Genomic DNA, 12,608 nt, shown 5'->3' with positions numbered 1-12,608 from the left:
AAACATTCAGCCTACGTGACCTTGATGCAGTTTCCCTTCATTTTGACTGCTAGTGGTATAAGATGGTGACTTGGAGAGAAAAGCAGGATTAGTTATGTGGATTTCTTCTAAATGTTAGTAAATGGCAATTTCCTGAATAAGAGTGTCTGGTCTTTTGTAGCAGTTTGGATGGAAAATGTCAAAGCTAAGTGCCAGGCTGTCAGATGCAGGGATTCAAGTTGAAAGGACTGAATAATAGAGAAGTATAATGACAGATGGTGCACTGGAAAGGGCATAAAGGGAGAGCAGCTCACTCACAGCATCTGCTTAAATTAATACCACTGTCAAGTAAAGAGGAAGGGTAAAAAGTGGACATGAAATGTTAAATGACTAGAATATAAAATTGCTTTCAAATAAAAGCTTTGTAATGTAGCTCTGTTCCCCCAGCATGTCCTGTGCTGAGCAGGAGCAGATGTGTGAAATTTATCCAGCATATAGTAATCATTTTTTAAATGGGAGATGAGCCCTAATTGGGATAGAAAAAAGTTGTATTATCATCTTTTCATCATTACCATGTAGTTACTGTTGCAGCACTGCAGGGGGCGATAATGTCAAAGGGGAGTCAGTAGCTGCGACCAAATCCTCATTTAAGTTTGACAGTGTTTCTAGTAGATGTTGGCAGATGGCTTGAGCATGAAGTAAGGCTGCGGTTTAGGAAAGGCCTCAGAGAGGACTGGTGGCGGCTCCCGGGCTGGGCAGATCCCAGTGTACTAATGAGAAGTGAATTTATTGCACAAACAGCTTGTAGTGCAGGAGGTGGTCATATACAGACAGAGAACCAGGGGCACATATCGTCGTTTATCTCCAATTCACAGCAGTTTAGTGTGCAATAAGATTAAAATGTGTGGCAATTTTCTGCCATGAAGACTTTATAGTCAATCAATTTTCAATAAATCAGTTACCATAGTTGTCAGACTGATCTGGTGTGAGATGATCTGAGATCACCGTATAAGCACAACATTTACAGTCTCTCTTTTGGTGCTTGTTACAGTTTCTCAGCATATCAAGTGGAGTAAAATCATGTATGACGCCAGGTGCTAAGTAATTAGGACATACACAGTGTTTATAGGTGAAGGTGTAAGGATATAATTGGCTTGCTACGATGCATGAGTGTCTGTTCTAATGTATTTATGACAGCTAATCAGGCTTAGTGGAGCTGGGTCATCACACAGTTTTGTGAGTGAGTGCAAGCGGTGTGCATCAAGACAGATGAGCCCATGTGTACTCTGCTTTGTTGATCAGTTTTTTTCTTCATATTTCTTAAAGCCTCATAGAAATACATTAAATGGGATTTAAACCATCACTTCTTAACATAAACAGAAAGGTAAGCATTACATTTAATTGCTGTTTATTACATATGAAGCTATATAAAAACAATATAGTTGGACTGTTCTTAAAGCAGAACACTTTCAGACATGAGATCCTTGCACAGTAAGTAAAATGACAGCTAAAAGTAATACAAATACTGTCAGACTGCAAGCTGCATGTTTGTCAGAGTTGAAGGACGAAGGAAGCTGCTATTTCTTCCAGGTGAGGCATCCTTCACAGATATAATACGTTAGCAAAAGCTGATTTGCAGGTTTTACATGTGCAGGATGATGCCGACGTTGACCCCTCACATACCGGTACCACAGCCCACCTATTCCCAGGCCAGGGAGAATCTGGTGAAAGCTATCCCACCCAAGCTCCTCTGTCTACTGGCCTGTGGAGGTAAAGATTGTCGCTACGAGGGACCAGAGTGCTGGAAGCTGAACCAGCAAGTTATTCGAGGCATTTTCTCCTCCTGGTGAGAGTGTTTGGCAATCTCACACATAATTTTGTGTTGCGCGTGTTTTCGCAAAACGGTAAGGAGTCCATGCTGACTGTGAACTTCTACTTGTCTCAGGGTAACAGATGACATAGTTGCCATGGCAAGACCATCAAGTTATCTAATTGAGAAGTACAACATCATAGATCAGTTTCAAAGGTAATCACTGGTCAGTATTGTCTGTGTAGTAAATTGATGCATGACGCCTGCAACCTTACAGTAATTACTGCAAAAAAGGAAGGACATAAAGCATCTTGTATCACTTTTTTACAACGACACTTGACGATCGTAGTAGTTTTAAAACTTCTGGAACTGTGGACACATAGCAAGTAACAAACAAAAAACCTTTGAGATGAACACCAAGTGTCTGCAGGTTTCCTCCAGTTTTTGACTTTATTTGCAGGTTAAACATCAGGTCGATCGTTAACATGCAGCTCCCAGGCGAGCATGCTCACTGTGGACCTCCTCTGGACCCTGAAAGTGGTTTCACCTACTCTCCTCAGATCTTCATGGACAATGACAGTGAGATCTTAAAACACTGAAAGCAAAGCATATTTATTTTCAATACAGAAAACAGTTTATTTTGTGTGCAAACATTATGCTGATGGCTTTAATGCTCTTTCCTTCAGCTCACTATTCTTATGTACATATGTTTATGTGCAGTTTACTTTTACAACTTTGGGATGCCAGATTTTGGAGTGTCATCTCTTGTTGGGTTAATTGACGCAGTGAAGGTTATTGCCTTTGCGGTGAGGGAAGGAAGAGTGGCCGTGCACTGTCATGCAGGCCTGGGGAGGACAGGTAGGATTAAAAATATATTCCATGTAAGTAAGTATTGCATGTTGCAGATTGGCCACATATAATGCTCTTGCTGTGTTCCTGATCGCCAGGTGTCCTGATAGCTTGCTACTTAATCTACACCTTGCGCATCAGCCCGAGTGAGGCCGTCCACTTTGTGCGGATTAAACGACCTCGCTCTATCCAAACCCGGGCACAGATAAGCAAGGTGTTTGATTTTGCTCGCCTGCTTAGCACACAGCTGGTTCAATACCCAGACCTTAGCCTGAGACACGGAGCCCCTTTCACCCTGCAGCACTATCTAAACCGACAAGCACTCCTACTGCACGGCAAGGAGGCTCGCAATCTCAGACAAACACCAAAGGTCTGGATTTTGTCATCATAATACATTAATCCTGTGTCATGAAATGCCTGGATTGTAGAGCAATTAACCTTCTCCTCTTTTCTGACTTCCACTTGATTAGGTGGTGTACCTCCTGTGTGTGTGTCTCTCCTGCTTGGCTCTGGGTCTTCCTTCACCTCCAGAGGTCTATACTGAACTGGACAAGAGGTCCGCACTTAGGGTCCTGAGCAGCACTGTGAGAGAGACTCTGGTGTCCAAGCAGTACTTGCCCTTGCTGAGAGAAGGTCATAGAAGCTCGTGGGCAGGTTCGGGGTCAATGTCCTCATGGGATGACCCGTTAGGATTCTTGGAGAGGAAGAGGGAGGTACTGATGGACAAACGCAGCTACAGTGACTCTGATCTCAGCAAGATCAAGGTAAATGAGGTCAAATTTTAAAATTGTGCACACAGAATTATTCAAATTCTTGAATAATAATGTAAAATGGGTCTGGTTATAAAGGATTTGTCCCCCTTTGTTGCGTTTTGTACTGAAGGGATCGGAGCTGAATCCATACTGCACCACAGCTCTTGGAGATGAGAACCACTGGTGTTTGCCGGAACGTATGCGAACTGATCTCAGACCAGTTAGTCCAGTTTTTGGTGGGCTTTCATCAGGCTACCAAACCACCAAAAAGGAAACTCATATACTCAATATTCCAGTGTCCAGCATGAGAACAAACAGCAGCTGTGCTAAGCAGTCAAAGTGCAAGGCTAAAAAGGCTCTACCCAAATACAGTTCCAATGTGGAGGTAACCTTACATTTATTTTTAAAAATGGTAAAGGTAAAGAAAGCTTTGCTGTGGATGTGTTCTAACCAATGTCACATGCAGCTGTGCAGAAATCCACATAACCTAGGCCCGACCTCGACGGCTCGTCCTGTAGCTAAAGCAATGTCAGAGCAGGGTCCTCCAGGAGAAACAGTTCTGCAAAGGTCGGCTCTGCTGCAGGTAAAACGAACAAACAAGTAATCATTGTTATGAATCAGAACATATCAGTGAATTAATACTACCACTCACTTTTTCTATAGGAGGAACTGAATAGTAGTGAGTGTGGCTGGGCTCTGCTGGTCACTGAATCAGATCCTCATGTTCTCTGCTGTCTCTTGTGGACCTGGCTGGAGAAGCTGAGGGTTAGTGGCATCACACAAGGGATTTCTGATTAAGCACCCTGTACTGCAGTAAACATTTGTCTCTCACTTTTATTGGTTTTCTCCAATCTCATTCAGGACCCTGTCCTCAGTGCCGAGGACATAGAAAGACTGAGTATTAGAGCAAGCAACAGGAATCCTCTCAGTGTGCTCAAGAAAGTAAGCAAACAATCTCCTGGGCTTTCTTACTAAGCATTTATACATTTATACGTAGATCTCCTTAGATGCAAGATGTTATTTGGGATATTACATTGTTACAGCCACAGAGACACACCATTTACTGTCTGCTGAGCTGCGTGAGCACAGTCACCAGCCTTTGTCCACACAGAGAGGAGGCAGTGCTTCACCGCCTGATACGGGCACTTACAAGGGTAAGACAGAGTGGAAGTTCAATGAGTAAATCATGTTGCATTTGTTCTAAATATGAAAACTTTTTTTCAAGTGTTATAATTTTCCTTTTTTTTTAAATAAACACACATATATACATGTATCTTACAGCGCTCCCAAGAGGAAATGGAAAGCCTTGCACCTCTAATGAAAGTCATGAAGGCCACTTTGAGAGAAACCTTCCACAACTACAGATACTTCACTAGAGCCTGCAGCACCAATGCTACACTTTGAAGACAAGAGTTTATACAGAAACAAAAACTGATACTGCATATTGTTGTTGTTGGGGTTTTTCCCCCCCCACAGAGACATTTTGACAAATCAGAGGAAAAAAAATTGAGGTGCAAGCACTTAAATAAATGATTGCTTAATTCTGTCTAATTACTTTAGTTGTAGGATCCTGTAAGTGTTTGCCATCACACTGAGATGCCACTTTTTTCCCTAATTCCAAATATGACAAAATAGAGCACCCACTGTGAAAAATGCCCTTTACAGTTTGGTTTTTGGAGTGCATTTAAAGCAGAATTTGATATATAAAGACCAACCTCCCCCTTCATGTCTCATATTTATCTTCCCTTTTTTAAAATATCCCTATTTCACAATAAATGTGGGCCTAACAAAATTGCTAATAACCTATACTGATTTAGATGTAAGAAATAAAGTATCACCTACACAATCTAACGAGAACTATTACCTGCTCTACTCTTTCAGTCTAAGCCGTGTTAATGTGCTTCAATTGTAACTGTCCCCTCTGGCACTAAAATATTTTGTTTATGATGTGTCCTGCTTACACTGTTACACACTTCACAGGGGACAATGAAAATGTGCCAATGTCTATAAATTAAGCCTAAGATATTTCCAGTAGAGGGCATTAAGATTAAGTCATATATTTGTTTGTTTCCGTGGATTAAGATGATTTGAAGTATTTGAAACAGTTACCAGGCAAAGAGTATAAACTACATCTGTGCCATGGACCAGTCCTGCATAGAGTGCTAGAAAAGTGGTTAAACTTGAAATAAAGTTAGAATTAAAAAACAAACATTTAATGAGTTTAGTACTGAATAGTATATCAGGTCCTGTCATTAGTTCTAAGAGGTTAAATCCAAGCAGTGTGCCCACAGTGTGACCCTGTAGCAGAACAGCATTTCATACCTAATAAATCATTTACAACATCTGCATAATGTATTGCATGTATATACTTCTTGCATGTCTCTGGTTAAATGTGAGTGAGTCAGATATTATACCAGGGAGCCAAGACACCCCAACAGAGCTGACTAGAAACCTTTCCCTTTTTTTCATTGTTATTATTAGTAGTATTTTTTTATCGGTCAAACTGGTTAAAGAACATTATATCCAACACATATTAAGAATAAATGTCAGAGAGTCATTGCCATGGAAACGTTGTCATAGTGAAGTTGACAACCATTAAACAATCTGTGTTTGGGTTCAGCGCACATGCTCATTTCTGTGGAAAAAGCCTGTCACGGACTCTAAGCAGGATCGGGATTTTGTGAGGTAAAAATCACGAATCTGTTTACTTTATTTCACCAACTGAATAAAACTGAAAGCAGTCAGTGATTCGTTAGTTTGGAACGCAAACGGTAGAAACAGTTTTTCTTTATTTATTTTTTTGGTGAAAGATTTACAGCTTTTTCTGTTAAAAACATAATCAACCAGGCCTCCGTCAAACAAAAGTCAAGCGTAAGTAAAGCCATGTATGATTCATGAACTTAGCTCGATGCTTTATATAACTCATTAACATGGCTAGCGCTTGTTTTCACAGGTGAGCGCAAAGCTGTTTTATAATTATTGATCACTTATGCTCAATCAGTGCGAGTTAGCAAATGACTAACGTTTCTTTCTGGCGTTAGTGTTCATATGACATATGAAATGAGTTATGGTTGTCATTGTTATTATTGTTCCAAATCTGTTGCCATGATTAGCACCGTGGTGTTGCTGTTCCAGGTGAAGCCACACTCGTGTTACTACTGAGCCACTCAGAAAGGTGCAGGATTTGAAAGAACTTTGAGTTGGCAAACGCTTAAAGAGCCTTCATCGATAGTAATGCACTTTCATGACATGGCAAATATGCTCAGCAGAAATCTGCTAAATCAAACATGTGGACCTACCTGCTGTGGTTAATAAGGGATCAGCTGAATATATATATATACCACAGAAGGATGAGTGATTTTATCTTTTTTTTTTTCTTTCTTTCTTTTTTAATGTGCAAACCCCCCTTAGTCATTTTATTTTTTTTCCATGACTTTCTCTGTCAAGGTAATGATGAAGGCTGATCCCTGGGTTGGCACCTGGAGGCCCCACAAGCCAAGAGGTCCTATAGCTGCCCTCTATGGTAGCCCGGGGCCCAAGTATGCACTGCCTGGACTCACAGGTAGTGTTAGAGAATTTTTTTTTTGTTATCAGCACAATTATTATTAGTAGTAGTAGCAGTAGTATTCAATAAGGGTGTGTTCTTCTTCTATGATAAAGGTGTGTCTCAGCACGACCCTACCAAATGCAAAGCCCCAATGTTCAGCTTTGGGATGCGTCGTAAGGAGGTCAATAATAACGTTTCCCCTGGGCCAAGATACCTGATTCCCACCAACATGACCAGAGAGGGCCTGAGCAGCATGCCTTCATTTTCACTCCACGGCCGTCCAAAGGAGCCCAAGTTCTTCGAGCCTCCTGGACCAGGTCAGCAGAACTCCTAACACATTAAACGCATATGAAGATGCTTTACTCCTGGTCTCAGTGTCTTTATACAAATTTCTTTGTTGCTGTCAGGTCAATATTCCCCAGAGCACTCAGCAAAGTGGATCTACCGCGCTGCGCCTGCTTATTCACTGTTAGCCAGGCACAAGGAATTAGGTGGCAACAAAACACCAGGTAAAATATGTATTTGTTGTTTTGTATTTGTACTATGAATAAAAAAGTTTCATAGTACAAAATCTGTAAGCTTTATCTCTTGCTCCTACTGCAGGTCCTGCAACCTATTCCCTGCCTCCCATGATAGGGAACACTGCGGTTGCATCTTCTGCTCCCTGCTTCTCATTACGTGGCCGCAACAAAATCGGAACCTTCTATGATGACCAAAGCAAGGTGCAGAGTTATATATGTAACATGTCTTTTAAGAGTTATATTTCCCTGAAAAATTTTGTCATTTTTTAATGAATTTATATTATTGGGAGGTTTTAGTTTCTTTGTGTGACCTTTGACTTCTCATGGACATCAGTTCCAGTAGTTTCCCACTGTACTCCTGTTTACAGATTAAACCTGTGTATAAACTTTACATCTTGTCTTTTTAGTGTAAAGTGTTTGTTTTTGGCTGAGTTTGTATTAGTTTGCTGTAAACAATTTTTATGTCTTCTAAGTAATATTTATTGAATTAATACAGGTTAATATTGGTGGTAGTTATGAGGATTTGGTGTTAATATAATCATTAAAAATAGAGTTTACACATCACTCTATGTAGTCCTCTAAAAAACTAAGTAAGCCCCATGGTTCGATAGCTTGTAGAGCCTTCATCAGCAATAACGTGAAGCAACATGGAGTAATCTCTCCCTGTATAACGTTTCTCTGACATGATTGTGGAGGTATTTTATCTCAGTCTTCTTTACAATATTGCTTCAGTTCATAGAAGTCTGCAGGCATTCCTTTATGCACAGCTCTTTTAAAGCCCCTTTAAGGCATTTGTGCTGATACGCTGTTTTGTTTTCTCCAAATGTGGTGCTGTGCGGTATGGACGAACATCTCCAACACTGGTCTTTGTTGTCTGTTAAGAATTGTTCTGGAAGTCTTGTGGTTTGATCCAATGCAAAATTACACATGAAAACCATGCTGCCACGTTTTTTTTTTAATAGAGAAGACTATTTCTTTTGGCAACACTTCCAAACAAGCTGTGCTTATTCCTTTGTTCTCTAATTCTACTGTCATGAACTTTTTCATTTAACCTGCTAACTGAGGCCTGAAATGTCTGTTTTTGTAGAGGTGCTCAGACTGGCCTGTGAAAAACTTTTTCATGTGACTAGTAAAAACAGTGTTTAACAGTTGCATTTCATTGCAAATTTCACTTCCATTAAAATTTATCTAAATCATTGTAGCTATTATATATAGCTATTACACCTCTCCCCCAACAGGACCACTAGCTGACTGATAAGGTGTGTGCCATCACATTAAATTTCATTACTCAAATTCCAAAAATATATACAAAGCACATATAAAAACCTGCACAGAAATTGCATTGCATCATGATTATATATTAACAAATTTTCTATTTTATCTCATTTACTGATCTACTTTTGAAATGGCTCATAAGTGAAATTTGCTAAGACAAGTTAAGATGAGAAGGGAGAAACACCCTTCAACCATCTTGTGGTTGTTGATATTGTGTAGTTTGTCAACTAGAGGGCACTTTGTAACTTACCTGTTGGCAACAGGTGTTTGCAAATCCACAAATACAACAACCAGCTGATCCAAGCAGCTATAGGCAGATTGTAAATGAGTAACCTACAGCTTGTTGGAGCAGAGAACAAGTTTATTTTTAAACTGCACTGTCATATTATCTAAGTAAGGACTCATAAGTGATGATACGCAACAAATGCTAGGAAAATCTGTTTATGTTCCATGTGTCTGACAGAAAAAAAATAAATTGTCAAATATTGGTATCTTAAAAATCCTCCATCAGGCTCTATTCCCTATGTATATGAAACAAAACCATAACCACAACACAGACTGTAGCAGGACAGTGTGAGGCCAGACTGGTTACATACAGGTATAAAAGTTACTCAAGCAAACCCTAAAAAGCTGAAACCAAACCAAAACAAAAAAACCCTAGCAACTGTGGTTTACTGTTGTTGTCTATACTTTTGTTTCTCTTGGCCGCAGACTCCTGGCCCTGCTGCCTATAAAGTTGTGGACCCCAGTATTTATGGGCAGAAGCCTCCTCAATTCAGCATGACAGGCCGCAACTTCACTCCCGGTGAAACCACAGCGAAACCAGGACCAGGAGCATACAACCCTGAGCAAGTAAGAAACCTGATCATGTCGTGTTCTTATTATCCTAAATGCTCCACAAATATGAACATTTTTCATTCATCAAGATTTTTCCTTCCTAGGTAAACCTCACAAAAACCAAAGCCCCGAGCTTTACCTTTGGATTGCGTCATTCTGAGTACATCCTACCAGCTCCTGGGAATGTTATGGAATAGTGTCCTCTGTCATCTCTTAATTTAACTGGAAATGACCACAGAAGTTTTTCAATAAAGCATAAAATACAAACTGCTCAGCGCAACAGTGAGATTGTATTTTGATGCCAAAGAATTTAGGCCAGATTTCTCCATTTGTCATATTTGAGGTCAGTTAAGGAAAAAATACTTTAAGAAATTGCTCGTCTTTTTACAGAATAAGATAAATTTACTGTTTCTGTCTTATGTCTCAACTTTGTGGAATTTCCAGGTTACGGTTTAGCCTTTTGCACAGAGTTTATAGCAGAACCTCTGCAATCCCAATTCCTGAGTTAGCCATTTGGTATTTTGCAAAGTGCATCCAACTTTCATACCAGGCTGTATGATACATACAAACTACATGATCAGTGATATTTTGCTTTTGCTATTTATATTATCCACAGAGCCACTAAATTGTTAAAGTCAGCCGATACAGAAGATTTAATACCTGTAGACATAGCCTATGTGCAAGAATAATGTTATTTTGCTTTTATATTCGGCCAAATACTAGCAGCTTATGAAGCAGATTGTTGGCTTTATGTGAAAAGAAAAAAAGTGTGTGAAACTGCCTAATAGAGCTGTGAAAAGGGTTTTCAGAGAACGCCATGCAATCCTGTGAAAACCTAAGTACACGCTTACACTAGTACACTCTGTGATGGGTTATAAGGACATTTCCAAACAATTTAATTCTACAGTGAGAAAAACTATTCAAGGCAGTTGCCAGATATTTGTCTTTGTAGGAATGTATTTCCCAGCAAAATCAACCCAAAGTTAGACATTGCAATGCTCAGACAAACTGCAAAGAAATCCAAGCACTACATCTCAGACTCTACAGGCCTGAGTTATATCATGTTTAAAGTTTATGGCACCACAATCCAAAAAAGGCTGAACAAGCATGGCTTCACTGAAGCCCCCTTTTCTCTAAAAAGAGCACTGCAGCAAAGCTTAGTTTTGCATCTCAACGAACCACAAGACTCCTGGAAATATCTTCTTTGGACAGAGAAGACCAAAGTTCACAGCACCACATTTAAAGAAAACTAAAGAGAGCATATCAGTACAAACACCTCATACCAACAGTCAAACACAGTGGTGGAGGAGTGATGATGTTGGCTGGTTTTGGAGCCACAGGACTTGGGGACTTTGCATCTTGGGCATCTTTCCTAGGTTTTGTTGTATAGCAAAGTTTTGTAGAATCAAATGTGATGCCATCTGTCCTATGAATTAAGCATGGCCAAAACTGGGTCACTGATTACTTCAAATTATTGCTGCTAAAGCTGGTTAGAGGCAACCAAATCAGTACTGTAGTTACACTGTTTTTTCATTCCAAATATGACAAGATAGAGTATCCACTGTGAAACATGCCCAACAAAATGGCTAATAACCCCTACTACAGGGTGGGCCATTTATATGGATACACCGTAATGACATGGGAATGGTTGGTGATATTAAAGTCCTCAAGCTCATGAAAGAATAAAGTTACGTTGAAACCAAGCACACCATTGTTTTTCTTGTGACATCACCAATAAGTTTGATGTGTCACATGGCCCTCTTCCTATTGAAAAAACAAAAGTTGTATCCAAGATGGCCGACTTCTAAATGGCCACCATGGTCACATGGTCCTTGAGGAGTTTGCCCCCTCACATATACTAATGTGCCACAAACAGGACTTTAATATCACCAACCATAACCTTGTTATTACGGTGTATCCATATAAATGGCCCACCCTGTATTTTAGATGTAATTTAATGATTTTTAGTGTGCTTATTGTTTCACACACTGCTTCTGCATTTGACCTTTCCTTCTATAAACAAATGGACCCAGTACTAGGACCTGGTAAAAAAAAAAAAAAAGTAGCCATTTTTTTAATATGTATGTAAAACCTTTTAAGAACCTATGCTTCCAGAAAAAGTCAAAATAGAATTCATGTGTTTCATAGTTTGGTCATATATTTCTCCCCCTCTTACATGCTACAACTGTCAGCGATATTGGCATATAGCAGCACTCTACAGAGGACAGTGAAGGTGTACTAGGTGTGTGGATAAACATAGGTATGAGAAATATTGGGCCAGATACATTTTTTAGTGTTGGAGGAAAGCACATGGTGATATATGAGGAATGTGAAGCTAGGAAGAAGACCACTGAGGTTGTGCAGGTTAAAGCGGGTAACAACATAAGCTATGCCGAGGCTGTTAAAAGGTGCAAAAACAGAAAGGAAAAACGGAGATAGGAAGACTTCAACAGATGTCATCACCAGGTTTGACTCAATTAGACAGAACAGATACTGAAAGCACAGTGGAAAAGATATTCATTGCATATGTAGTCAACTGTGCTGATCAAGTAAAATACAAGACAGAAAAAATCTAAATGGTTGTGAGGGGAGCACAATCATTTATGAGAGGGATTTCATGGGAACATATACACAAAAGACCAGGGAAGATGGGAAGCCAGGAACATCACAAGAGAAGATAATACGATTATGTTGCAATAGAATTCCAGAAGTTTATTAGAAAATGGACAAGAGTTTAAAGGATTCATAAAATTCTTTTTAATAAGACACCTGATATCATTTGCATCCAGGAAACATGGCTCACACCAAATTTAGATTTTGTAATCAAAGGATATAGCAGTGTAGGTAGAGATAGGAAAGAAAGTAAAGGAGGAGGATGTGTAATTTTTGTAGAACAAGGTATTCAGTATAGAGTTCTAGCAATAGGTATGCAGTTGAAATATATTGTAATTGAAACATGGACAAAGAAAGGAAGTATTAAAGTTGTTAATTTTTGCAATCCATATAAAAGGCTGTCATTATATTTTATGGAATATAAT

General features: G+C 39.5%; 2 protein-coding genes across 3 annotated transcripts; both read left to right on the top strand.

The window, feature by feature from the left end:
• The first annotated feature begins 1,225 nt into the window (after positions 1 to 1,225).
• zgc:77752 (protein tyrosine phosphatase domain-containing protein 1) lies at positions 1,226 to 5,807 on the top strand. Its single transcript, XM_004553321.3, has 13 exons — positions 1,226 to 1,363; positions 1,634 to 1,825; positions 1,925 to 2,005; positions 2,250 to 2,368; positions 2,510 to 2,647; positions 2,737 to 3,008; positions 3,109 to 3,402; positions 3,521 to 3,775; positions 3,857 to 3,973; positions 4,054 to 4,155; positions 4,252 to 4,332; positions 4,434 to 4,544; positions 4,672 to 5,807. Exons 2-13 carry the CDS (start codon positions 1,635 to 1,637, stop codon positions 4,792 to 4,794), a joined length of 1,884 nt encoding a protein of 627 aa, XP_004553378.3. The 5' UTR covers positions 1,226 to 1,363; position 1,634; the 3' UTR covers positions 4,795 to 5,807.
• A 129-nt stretch (positions 5,808 to 5,936) lies between these two features.
• On the top strand, positions 5,937 to 9,837 carry cimap1b (ciliary microtubule associated protein 1B). 2 transcript variants are annotated; one of them, XM_004553322.5, is made up of 7 exons: positions 5,937 to 6,075; positions 6,838 to 6,952; positions 7,051 to 7,254; positions 7,345 to 7,446; positions 7,541 to 7,659; positions 9,445 to 9,585; positions 9,675 to 9,837. In XM_004553322.5, exons 2-7 carry the CDS (start codon positions 6,841 to 6,843, stop codon positions 9,765 to 9,767), a joined length of 771 nt encoding a protein of 256 aa, XP_004553379.2. In that variant the 5' UTR covers positions 5,937 to 6,075; positions 6,838 to 6,840; the 3' UTR covers positions 9,768 to 9,837. The 2 variants fall into 2 exon arrangements, with proteins under 2 accessions (XP_004553379.2, XP_004553380.2); XM_004553323.2 differs by lacking the exon at positions 5,937 to 6,075 and adding an exon at positions 6,108 to 6,261.
• The last annotated feature ends 2,771 nt before the right edge of the window (positions 9,838 to 12,608 follow it).

The sequence above is a fragment of the Maylandia zebra genome, linkage group LG7, assembly GCF_041146795.1.
Source record: "Maylandia zebra isolate NMK-2024a linkage group LG7, Mzebra_GT3a, whole genome shotgun sequence".
Classification (NCBI taxonomy): Eukaryota; Metazoa; Chordata; class Actinopteri; order Cichliformes; family Cichlidae; genus Maylandia; species Maylandia zebra.
This window is presented reverse-complemented; position numbering and strand designations above follow the sequence as displayed.

What these genes read in the sequence shown, in the direction of transcription:
- zgc:77752 (XM_004553321.3), top strand. Translation starts at nt 1,635, where the DNA reads ATGATGCCGACGTTGACCCCTCACATACCGGTACCACAGCCCACCTAT. An exon ending in AAAGGTCGGCTCTGCTGCAG is followed by an intron (nt 3,974 to 4,053) that starts GTAAAACGAACA and finishes CTTTTTCTATAG; the next exon opens with GAGGAACTGAATAGTAGTGA. An exon ending in CTCTCAGTGTGCTCAAGAAA is followed by an intron (nt 4,333 to 4,433) that starts GTAAGCAAACAA and finishes ACATTGTTACAG; the next exon opens with CCACAGAGACACACCATTTA.
- cimap1b (XM_004553322.5), top strand. Translation starts at nt 6,841, where the DNA reads ATGATGAAGGCTGATCCCTGGGTTGGCACCTGGAGGCCCCACAAGCCA. An exon ending in CTTCGAGCCTCCTGGACCAG is followed by an intron (nt 7,255 to 7,344) that starts GTCAGCAGAACT and finishes TGTTGCTGTCAG; the next exon opens with GTCAATATTCCCCAGAGCAC. An exon ending in TCTATGATGACCAAAGCAAG is followed by an intron (nt 7,660 to 9,444) that starts GTGCAGAGTTAT and finishes TCTTGGCCGCAG; the next exon opens with ACTCCTGGCCCTGCTGCCTA.